Source organism: Gavialis gangeticus, unplaced genomic scaffold (assembly GCF_001723915.1).
Source record: "Gavialis gangeticus isolate Ggan-Ray unplaced genomic scaffold, GavGan_comp1, whole genome shotgun sequence".
NCBI lineage: Eukaryota > Metazoa > Chordata > Crocodylia > Gavialidae > Gavialis > Gavialis gangeticus.
Genome location: NW_017729006.1, coordinates 15228441 through 15240269, shown reverse-complemented (window position 1 = coordinate 15240269; position 11829 = coordinate 15228441). Strand labels below are relative to the sequence as shown.

Here is an 11829-nt window from a genome sequence, read left to right as displayed (position 1 = left end):
AGCAGTTAAGGCACCTTGCTAAAGCTTCAGTGGCATGTTTGACCCCTGCTGCAAACTTGAGCCAAAAGTTGGCCAGCTATAAACAGCTTATGCAAAGAAGGCTGGATGGGAGGCTAGCCACATCAGTCCCTTACTTATAGAAACTGGCATTCCTTAACCACAGGCTCAGTGAGCCATTAGGCTTGGGTATACCTGAGACTTAGTGCATGTGACATTTGATACATATATATTGAAACAAGAACCCTGCTCTGTAGAGCTTACAGTCTGAACTGATATAACATGGTCCATGAAAGAGATGCAGCATAGAAAAAAATCAGAGCAGTTCATAATTTAGTTTTTGGACAGGACTATGAGTTATTTGTAACATACATCCTGATGAGTTTAATATTAAAAGTTGTCAAGGTAAATCCAGAGGTGAGGGATGGAGAAATAATACTGAGAATCGTGATTAGAAACTTCAAGACGGACAGAGTGATGTGAGAGCAGTGTGAATGATGGAAAATGGACATATTATTTTAATTTATTTGTACTACCATAGTATGTAAGGAGTATAGGCGTCAACCAGAATCCCATGGTACTAGGCTTCTGGCCTGATTTGCAGATATGATAGTTAACACCCAGAGTTTCAACAGATTTGAAAGAGAGTTACAGACGCATAACATCTTTGCAAAGCAAACTGACTATTGTTTGGCAGATAATATGGTAACTGTGTGTGCAAATAATGGTATCAACCAGTACCAGCATGTTCATGCTTTTACCTGCTGAAAATTTCAAAAACATAAACTTGTATAATTAGTAAGGAAAATAATACAGACTGATTTGCAACCAAAATTATTGTGACAAAAGTGAAACCAATGATAATCCATACCCAAACATACAAGTAGGGGGAAAAATCAGTCATTCTCTCTTTCTCCACTGGAAGCATCAATAATTAATATAAAAATCATTATACAAATCTTTATCTGTAGTTAACTCATTCATAATATAAAGGTAAGCTCTGAACATGGGTTCATTTCAGTGATGCTCCTTACAGAAGATGCGGTGTTTTACAAATATTGTTTCACAAGCTTTTGTTACTCAGTTTTACTTCTTATGCTTGATTTGACCAAACACAATTGCAGGATGTAGAACATTTCTTTGAGAGCAGTTTAAAAACAATAAAAGACATCTGTCTGCTCCAGAAGTTTTCCAGTTTCTTTCTCCCATTTTTTTTAACTTCCTTTTAAAGGTTTTCATAAGTGTTTCTACGCCTGCACCTTCCAAACTGGTAGAAGAGATATAACAGCACAAGGTTAAAGACGAACAACACGGCAATGACAAAATCCAATCCTAGGAATATTTCTTTGAAGAAAGGAGAAAAAAGAAAACCATGCATGTTAAGAAAATGTATCAATGAGTGGCATGTTGATTTTTTTTTTTTTTCATACCATAGCCTGAATTATAAATATTTATCATAAAAATATTTTTATAGTCAAATCTTGTTCTTTAGAACATGCCTCTGTGTATCTGGTTACATCTATACATGGTATACATATATAAATACATATACCCCATTCCTAGAATCACTTAGATACTCAGCTTGAGGCATATAAGTGGTTCTTACTCCATAGATAAGAATGTGTTGTGATTTCAGAGCTGTACACCATGTGGGATGGTGACAATGGAAAGCACTGGAAAGGAAAACCCAAGCTGTGGGCTGGAAGGGGACATGGCCAGAAGTGCTGAATGATGCTTTTATTCAGTTTTCTTCCCCTCAGAAGCCTCAGTAACACACTTACAAAGTCCTGACCATGAAGTAAAGCTGGTTTTCCACCACTGCAATACTGAAGAGGAACACTGACAGTCACACTGCCCTCAGGGTGAAGGTCCCCTTTCTATGTACAGGAATTCCCTGGTACAAGAAAATGTAATTTATATCTCACTTCCTATCAGTGGTGAATTTGGCCCATATTTTTTAACAGAAGGACAGGCTATTATTTTAAAGCATCACTTTGCAAACTTATTAATCCTGCAGCCATTCCTGCAATTACTGCTTAGATGCCACGAGCAGAAAATACATGGCATTATTATATTACCTCTCATTATGTCTTTATTTCCACATGCTTTGGACCAGTCTTCCACTAGAACAGGAGAAACCAGTTCAGTAAACTTCTCAAGGGGACAAGCAGGTGTGCAGCCTGGCAGAGTGATCAGATAAGGATCCTTTGATGTGTCATTTCGGTAGTACATTTCAATGCTGTACTGCCTGATATACAGCATATGAAAGAAAAAGGAAGGTTAGATCCATACATCTGAGAATTCCTGGTCAAACACGCATGGCGTTGCAAATTACAGGCTTTAACAAAAGTGATTCTCAAACAATTTCTTAGAGAATAAAAACCTTGCAAATATACAGGTTTCCATCGCTTTACGTAGGTTCTGTATATGCAAATTCACTCTTATGCGATGACCCTTTTTATACCAAAAGTGTATTATATGCAAGGTAAATTCACTCTTATGCAATCAGTGTGGTGGAAGCCTGCAGTCAGCTGCTTTGTGTGGTGCATTGTGAGAGTGAAGTGCACCAAAATATAGTTTCCTGTGTGGATCTGTGCTCCTCGCTCGTTGTCTGTGACACGTGTTTCTGTAGTTGCCATCCCCATTATGATAGCGCCATGTGCTTGTATGTACTGTCTGCTGTTGGTGAGTACCAAAATTGTCTTGTAAAAGTCATAGAAATAGGTCTGAGGGTCAGTACAGTTGAGGTCTTGGAACATATGCCTATTAGTTACATTGTAAAATGGGTTCCCTTTATGCAAATTCGAGTTATGCGCCATTTTCCAGGAACGCATGTACAACAGGAAGTGAGGGAAACCTGTATCTTCAAAGCTCAAACTTCTTAAGATGCAAGTCCTGTACTAAATGGAAGTATGATCATGTTCTAAAAAAAGGATGTTGCTTGATTGAGAGAAGCTTTATGAAGTACCTTCAAGTGGTATCCGTACCGTTTTAAGGAAATAGGGACAATAATCTATCTATTTATTTCTCACTAATAAACCGGAGTTCCCTGTTTAAATTAACCTTTCTCATATGTACACACCCACCGTGCACGGACTGGGATTTGAAATGATCATTGGTTCTTAATGCATTTTATGTAGCATTGTGCATATGAACTGTTCAGTAAAATACTATTAGATTTTTTTTCTCTCCCTAAAATACTCCTAAGAGGTCAGAAAATTGGCATTTCAAAGCAAATATATTTGCACGTTGCAGATCTATACTTGCCCACTACTTTCTTGATAGAGTTCAAAAAACTGGCAGGCAGAGTATGGAGGCAGTTTTCCATTGAAAATATTGAGTGCCACCTGCAGGGCACCGATTGTAGTGTCATGCTATAAAAAAAGAAAAACATGTTCCTGTGAAATACAATAGTTGCTTTTTAGTGTTTTTATCCCTGTCCCTTTCTCCTCCAATCTTACTAGTTTTGGTGAAAAGTATGAGAGTAAAATTGTACTCATGACCTGTTGTTTTGTTTTGTTTTTTTATTTCTCCCAGTTGTCCCCTTGTCAGGAAAACCCGTAGAAAACAGCTGAAGGGGAAGAAATTAAAATCTTTTCCTGGTGTGACCACTGTGAATATACTCACAGAATGTGATATAAATACATTCAAACTGTTGTGTTTTAATCCTTATACAGCACATAAAGATGACCCTAAATACTTTATAAGTTAAATCAGGATTGTCCCATTTCTAAGTGGCCAGGGCCTGTATGTTCCCTAGGCCGCACTGGGGGGAGCTGCATGCCACAGGGCCCATGAGCCCCCAGGGTACATGCTATGTGTGCACTGGTGCTCCCCCTGGGCACCATGTGCCCACAGACACTCTCCCCGTCCCCTGCATTGTGCATGCACAGGCATCTCCTGCACAGCCTGCAGCAGCGGGCCTCACTTCTTGGCTCTCCACCCATGAGCTCCCTTGCTGTACAATAATAAGCACAAGTTCACTTGAATTGAGGAGTGCATCCTATGTTTCCTGTATCATGTTGCATAAATTTTATCCAGTTAGATAACAAATCCAATTTTATCACGTCATTCCTGGTCTTAGTTTGGAGAAGGGATCTGATTTTTTCTTTTAATATCGAAAAGATGTCATAACAAAAGAGTTGTTAACATTGCTTATATGTTTTTCCCAGTACTTGTGATTAAGGTGTTATTGCTTCTAAGCCAAGCCATGCAAAGCCCCTTCTGCTACATTCCCAATCACAGTCCCATCAACTGTACATTAAAAAAAAAAACAAAGACCAAACCCAAAGATACTTACTGCAGAATAGATCCTAAGTTTTCTCTTGTTGGAAGGATTAGCAGCTTTTTTAATGTTTTTTAAAATATCATTCACGAGGACACCTTAAAGTATATGGGGGAAAATGATGATATGAATAACTTTCTTATTGAAGTCCCTAAATCTTACAAACTAGGAAAACTAAAGGCATATCTACACTTCACCACCTTGTCAGTCATGCAAAAATCCATGTTTAAAAATGCATATTTTCATCTGGCATCTAACATACTTAGATACGAATCATGGTGCTGTTTCAGTAGTTTTACATGCGTAAATATACGTATTTGGCACACAAACATCAGTGCTTCCTTTCAGAGAGTTGTGCATTTTATATTTACCTCCTTGAAGCCGTGATTTCTCTTCTGTTTTGTATATTCCAAATAATGACAATAAGGATAATTCTGTCAGCCTCTCCATCTTGTCTGTGAAATCTTTGGTGGCCCATTCAGGGACAGTATAATTGTGAATTCTCTACAGCAAAAAAAAGGAAAGTAAAATTATTCTTTTTCCTATTCATTTCCTCCTGTCCAACCTTATATGATTGACTTTGGAGTCCCCATGCTTGCCCCAGTTTCATAGCAGTACAACATAATTTCATGGCATCTTCCCTAAAAAGCACTTTTTCTTTTAAGAAGGTTCCTCATAGTGGAGGGAGCTCCACTGTAATAGATACAGTTTATTTATAGCTGTATCGACTCCCCTCCTCTGTTTTTGCTAGTCAGTGGGTGTGTCTACCTATGATATTACTGTGCCTGAATAAACTCCAGAGCTTATTGCCATTTGAATGCATGCCCAGGAGCAATTAACTCCAGTGCAATAAGCTTTGGAGTTTATTCATGCACAGCACATGGAGCTGGGTTGGAGCAGCCCCTGCTGGCAGGAAGCCTTGGTTTCAGCCTGCCAGCCCAGGCTTCTCCCCCAGCTCAACATGCTGTGGCTAGGGCACAAGGTAGCTTCAGTGCGGGGCTAACCAGCAGGCAGCCCCCGCAATGAAGTATCCTTGTGCCCCAGCTGGCCCCTCCAATGTCTACACATGTGCTGTTATAGAGTGTTTTAGTCCATAGCAGGATAGTACTTATATTTACAAGTGGTATTTACTGTGGAGTAAATTAATCTACTTGAGCCTAATAGACACTGAGAAGTTTACTACATAGCTAATTAGTTAATTGCATAGTAAATGTCTCATGTAGACATGCTCCATGTAAAGGACTGCAGGGCACGTGCATGTGCTCTCTTGGCCAGATTCCTCTTGCTATTTTCTTACACTTGGTCTTCAGGATATAATCTTATCATCCTGACTTCCACTTCCCTGTTCTAACCGCTAGATCCTGCTGCTGCCTCCTATTTTAAAATCATCCAACTAAGCATTTACTACACTTACTCGTTGTTTTAAAGTGAATTCTTTACTTTTCTATAAGAAAATCGATTTGAGCTATTCAGAACCCTTGAACAACCACATATCACAGTGGGAGGTAAAAAAGAGAAAATAGCATAACAGTGTATTTCTGTTCCCAGCTTTGAGATGATAAACAATGGGAAGAAATAGAGTATTTTATAAACTGTGAATTATACTTTGAGCAAATCCTTTTCAATGCACTAAACTGTGCTTTATTGTTAAACTCTGCCATAAAGAAAGCAAATTCAGGGCAAAACAGCGGATAATCTATTCTATTGAAACTAAATGGCTTTGTTTGGTTGGATAAAGTCTTAGGCATTATTTGTTTTCTGGCTCTCTCTTTTTAATACCTCACAAAGTAGAGTATCATATGTATTCCAGATTTTGAAGTTGCCCACTGTTTTGAGAATGTCCATCTCGTATCCTGAATTTACTGCCACAGTCTGTAAAAAATCCTGAAAGACAGAAATAAAAGGAATAAAACGCCACAAAAAATATCTTTGTGTGCACTGAGTACATATGGACTCATAGATCCCCATCCTGGAAAACATCTATGTGAGCAGTCCTAATTCAGGGCATTTTTACTGTCAAAAGCTTAGCCAACCTGATTTCTTTCTATGACAAAGTGACAGGCTTTGTGGATCACGACTCTCTCATAAGGAAGCTAAGGATATACGGCCCACTTGAAACTGGTATAAAGTAGGTGCATAATTGGTTGGATCATCCTGCTTAAAGAAGAGTGGCTCATTAATGGCTCAAAGTCTAACTGAAAGAAGATATCAAGTAAGGCTCCCAAGGATCTGTCCTGGGTCTGATACTTGTCAATAGCTTCATGAATGACTTGTAGTTTGGAATTGAGTGTATATTTAGTATATATTTGCAGATGACACCATGCTGGGTGTCATAACTACCAGGAGGACAGGATTAAGATTCAGAATGACCTCAATGAAGTGGGAAAATGTTCTGAAATATATTTGACTAAATTTAATAATAGATATAAGGTATTTCACTCAGGACAGAACAATCAAATGCACAAATACAGAATGGTGAGACTGTAATTCTTCAAGAAATGAAGTAGGGGTTATAGTGATCCACAGACTGAATGCGAGTTAACTGTGTGATACAGCTGCAAAAAAAAGTGGATACTGAGATATATTAACTCATATATCTCATACTGAGATATATTAACAGGAGTTTTATATGTAAGTTACAGGAAGTGATTTTTCTACTTTATTCAGCACTTGCGAAGTCTCACCTGAAGTGAGACCTACTCCACTTTTGGGCTTCACACTTCAAAAGGGATGTCACACTTTGAGAGGGATGTGGGCAAATTAGAAAGAGTCCAGAGGAGATTGACAAACATGATTATATGGCATGCTTTCTAGACCTCTGAGAAAAGGTTGGGCAAATGGGTTGTTTAGGCTGGTGAAGAGAAGATGGATGGTGATCAACTGTTTTCTGTGTTCACAGGGGACAGTATAGAAAGTAATGGGTTTAAATTGCAATAAGGGAGTTTTAGGTTGGATATTAGGAAGAACTTCCTTACTCTGAAGGTGCTGAAGCATCGAAACAGATTACCTATGGAGGCTGTGGAATCTCGGCCATTGGAAGCTTCAAGTACAGGTTAGGCAAATGGGGATGCTTTTGCTTTGAGCAGGGTTTTAAGTTAGATGACCTGAGGTCTGTTCCAACTCTTTTTTATTATTTTAAATAGCCTGAGACAGTGGGTACCAAATTATGATCTAAAAAAAAGGTAAGTATATTTTATTAAATGTTTTGCTTTCAGAGGTATCAGGAATAATTTTACAGTAAAACTGGCCTATTTTGTAACTTTACTTTTAACAAGAGGCTATTTCTCTGCAGGAGCCTTTAACAGGCATGTCAGTACAGAGATATGATCCAATGCTAGGATTCCTTAAGTTTAAATTCTTACCAGGTAGGGTTGCATCCTGTTTTGAAGTTCACTAGATGCTTGGGTTTCATTCTGTAGTTCATCATAACGTGGACAGTTAGGAATAGGAAAATGCAGCATCTGGAATAAAAGAGTAAACTTATAGTAAATGTAAACACACTGCAGCTATCTAACCTAAATCAGATTTTTGAGTGCATCTATCACTCAGAACTTAATCATTGTACATCAGAGTCAGTTATGGCTATTTTGTCCCAATCTGTTGGCACAAATTGCCTAGATACTGGGCAGAGAATGATTCTGCTGGGATGCTGGTACTCTGGCTCAGGGGTGTCAAATGCATAGCCTGTGGGCTAGATCTAGCTGATGGATCCCTTCTATCTAGCCTGCTGAGCTACCAGAAGTCGGGGGTGGAGCTAGGGGGTAAGGCCTGTCACAGAATTTGGGACCTTTGGGTCCTGATGGATATAGCCATTTGTGGTGAGGGTATGAGTGCTGTGCAAGTATAGCTCTTAATTGCTTTGCTGCAGTCCCTTAACCTGGTCTGCTGCTTGACCTGGGCTGCCAGATCCCCACCACTGCGCCTGGACTCCTGCCACCACTGCTGCTCCCTACATCCCCTGGGACCTGCATCTCGGCCTGCAGCTGTGCTCCTGGAGGAACCCCTGGGATCCAAATCTAGCCCAGGGTGAGTTTGACACCCCTGTTATAGCAGATACTTGGCTGCCAGAATGACCCTATCAAGCAGGCTTGAGGTTATACTAATCCTCAGGATCAAGAAAATAAAGATGGTTTGAAGTCACCTTTCCCCACTTCTTATTTCCATATCAAATGCATCATTGATACAGTGGAGGACTGCTGAAAATTTGTTCCACAATTCAGGTATAAAAATAGACTTTTTTTTGATAGAACCACAGTGCCATGACACTGTAGGAGTATTCTGAAATGGCTAGATCCCTTGAATTAAAAAGGGCAAATGAATTGTGACAGGCTGCATAGCAGCATCATTACTACCTAATATACTAGGAGTGAAATGCACTCTGTACAGAGGACCCTCATCACTTAACTCCTCCTTTGATGCTTCAGTGAAACTTAAATAGCTAGTAAGTCTTGCCTGGCCTTCTTTAACGAGTGCAGAAACTGTAGCAGTTGTTAGCTAATAGCATATTTAACAGCATTTTTTTAACCGGAAATATTGCAACACCCTTCAGAGTACGTGTTCTTCTTCTATGAGAGCAGTACGCTGTGGAGGCCAAAGGCAGAAATACAAGGCTTTGGAATGTTGTTTAATTACACAATAACAAATGCTGCTTCTACTGTAAGACTTAATTATCAGCCTTTGCATGTTATTAAGCCACTCCTTTTGGCCTATTTATTAAGTAGCACTGAGTGCTATTGCCTGTCATTTTTTGATTGATCTCAGTAGGTTGAAAACATAAATTGTGACAAGGTTTTTTTCATCATGCTCATAGTTTTTGATTTCTCAGTTTGCCATGTCTTCTGGCCCTGGAAAGCCTTTAGGAGGACACAGTTTTTGGCTCTTATAGGTGGCTGGCATTTTCAGCAGAAACCTCAGGCTGGTTCAGGGGTGCACTGTAACTAAGTATCATTGCTCCCAATCTGGGACAGTTGCAGAAGTGACAGGCAAGTTGAGTTCACAGGCAAATTGGCTGTCCCTTTTCCCATAGTTCACAACAGTCTGTTATGATTCCTTTTATATTGCTGACTCAGAATGTTTTGAGGCTTGGCTTGGATGAATATCTGATGGCTCTGATGCTTATCAGAATCTATCAAAGCATTTCCTGACTTCAAGCTTACTTTCCTACCCCACATTTAGAGGAAAACAAGGTTAAATTAAGGGAAAAACAAAGGTTCAAGCTGAGCCATATTGTTTCTGAGCCAGTTTCCTTGCAAACCCTTCCCCCTTTTTTCACATGTGGCTTTGGAATGGTTTAATGTTCATGACCATCTCTGGAGCAGGAGGGTGGTGGAGCCTTATAAAAGAGGCCTGTTCACTGTGAAGACTTCCACAGAGTACATTAAAGGGCAGGAAAGGAAACCTGTCTGTCCATCACACACCCTGGCTTTGTTAAATCTTTGGTTTACACAGAATTACAGCCACCTTCGGGCAGATATTTGGCTGAGTCTGTCCAAAAGAGTTGTTTATGTAAAAGGTTCTACCAGTTCTGTCACTTCTGAAATAGATTCACTTATACAGGAAGCTCCTCAGGGCAGACACTCATTTTTGTCATTTTTTATGTTACTTAGAGCAATAAAGACCTATGCTGTGATTAGAATTTTTTAGTGCTGCTGCAATAAAAAAAATAGTAATAGAGACATTTAAAGTTGAAAACACTTTAGTGGTCTGTTTGGCTGACTAATTCCTGACTAGCAAAGAAAGAAGTAGAGTTTGGGGGAAGGTAGCCCAATCACAGTGCCCAAAGTCATTCTTGACAAGATGACGTAAGAGTTTTGCTTGAAGATGGTGATGAGAAATACAGATTGTGCGTTCACAAGCTACTGTGGAAAGAGGACTCTTACACAGCTGATATAGGATACAAGAGCAAGACACTTCTGTAGTTTAACAGCTTTGGAGAACTATTTTCTGTTGGAGTGGATTAGTGGGAATGAGAAAATACCTTTTATTTCATGTTTTTGCATTTCTAGAGTAAATACAGCTCTACTAACAAGAGGTGGGAAGTCCTGAAGCAGTGTTCACCTTTTCTGCTGACCGTGGCCTGGTGTGAACCGGGATGGGTTGCCAAAGGATCCGGGGATTCCAGATTTGGTTGCCTGTCGGTGGAAAGAGGCCAGCAAGATATGTCTGAGCACTCATGAGAGTGCGATCGTAGTCTGTGCTCTGAATGTACACCTAGAAAAAACCAAACAATTGGTAATAATTAAAAAAATGGCAATTTTACCCAGGTCTTTATTTCATGATGCCCTTCATTCATTCCTTGTTTTCCATAATTTATAAAACATGATGTCTATCCTTATGCTCCATTTAAATAGCACTGAAGTCGTGATTCTAGGAATATACTTCATTTTCTAAATTGATTTTCTAAGGTACCTTTCACTTTGGGATCTAAACACCGAAGAAAACAAACATGTAGATCAGGGCTATCCAACTAGCAGCTCTTGGTCTGCATGCCACCTGCAGGCAGTGGGTTCCCGCTTAGTTGCCATTCTTAGCATTGCTCCTGCTTCTTCTGTGGCTGGGATCTCTGGGCTCCTTCAGCTTCTGCTTCTTCTGGGGTGGAGGCAGTGTAGCCCATGATGCTGGGGGAGCATGCTTAGAGGAGAAATCCTAGGGGCCCACAACCTGCATAGTGTGGGTGGTCCAGAGCACTTGTGCAGTGGGAGGGCCCAGATTGCCTGTACCCTACATAGGCTAGGGACAGAAGTTACCCATAAACTGGCATAAGTGATCAGAAACCGGTTTAAACTTGTAACAAAACAGCACATAAACCAATTTCAAACAGGCCAAAGTTGGTTTAAGATAAACCTGGATGGATATAGTATCAGACTTAACTGATTTAGGTTAAACCAATTTATGGAACTTCTGTCCCAGATCCCCTCCCAACTCAAGTTAACTTACAGTCCCCCAGAATCCCAGCATACTTTGCAGCCCTGGGCTGTGCTGTCTGTTCCAGCAGAGCAGGGCTGGCCCTGCCCCCAGCTGTCACAGAGCTGAAGCAGTAAAGCCTCTGCTCCCCAGCCCATTTTGTGCTTGTGCCTCTCAGCCTGGTGGAATGAGGGGCAGGGGAACAGACCCTCAGGCTGCCCTAGCTCAGGTCTGCATAGCATGGGGGTTGGGAAAGCCCCTATGGCAGGGGCTTTTTAGCACCCCCTCACAGCCTGGCAGGCTGGGCTGGGATTGCCCCAATCCTGCCCGCTCTACAGCCACTGGCCTCTGTGGGGAAGAGTGGGGGAGGAGAGGAGAGAAGCATGCTCCAGTCTGGCACTGGGGGTGGGGTGTGGTGGCAGGCCGGGGGATGCATTCACCTCCTCTGCCTCCTGCTTCTCAGAGCGGCTCAGTGGGTTGAGGGCGAGGTAAAAGCCCCCTCCCTGCCATAGGGGTTCCCCCCTCCATGCAGTGCTGGGCTGGGGGCAGGGGGCAGGGGGCAGGGGGAAGGGTTCCCTACTCCGCCTCCTGCCTCTGAGAGGCGGGGGGACTGGGGAGAGATTGTCTTCTGGCTCTCCTCCTCC

General features: G+C 41.0%; 1 protein-coding gene across 2 annotated transcripts in view; it reads right to left on the bottom strand.

Moving 5' to 3' along the window:
- Nucleotides 1–532: 532 nt before the first annotated feature.
- Nucleotides 533–11829, bottom strand: part of LOC109291752 (prostatic acid phosphatase-like) — a 30258-nt gene continuing 18961 nt past the window's right edge. The window contains exons 4-11 of one of the 2 annotated variants that reach the window (XM_019508847.1): nucleotides 10340–10492; nucleotides 7645–7743; nucleotides 6062–6166; nucleotides 4654–4786; nucleotides 4298–4380; nucleotides 3265–3371; nucleotides 2076–2245; nucleotides 533–1341 (exon numbers count right to left, since the gene is read on the bottom strand). In XM_019508847.1, the coding sequence (XP_019364392.1) occupies nucleotides 1223–1341; nucleotides 2076–2245; nucleotides 3265–3371; nucleotides 4298–4380; nucleotides 4654–4786; nucleotides 6062–6166; nucleotides 7645–7743; nucleotides 10340–10492 (969 nt within the window). In that variant the 3' untranslated portion in view covers nucleotides 533–1222. The remainder of the gene's footprint in view (nucleotides 1342–2075; nucleotides 2246–3264; nucleotides 3372–4297; nucleotides 4381–4653; nucleotides 4787–6061; nucleotides 6167–7644; nucleotides 7744–10339; nucleotides 10493–11829) is intronic. The other variant, XM_019508848.1, reaches the window with a different exon arrangement.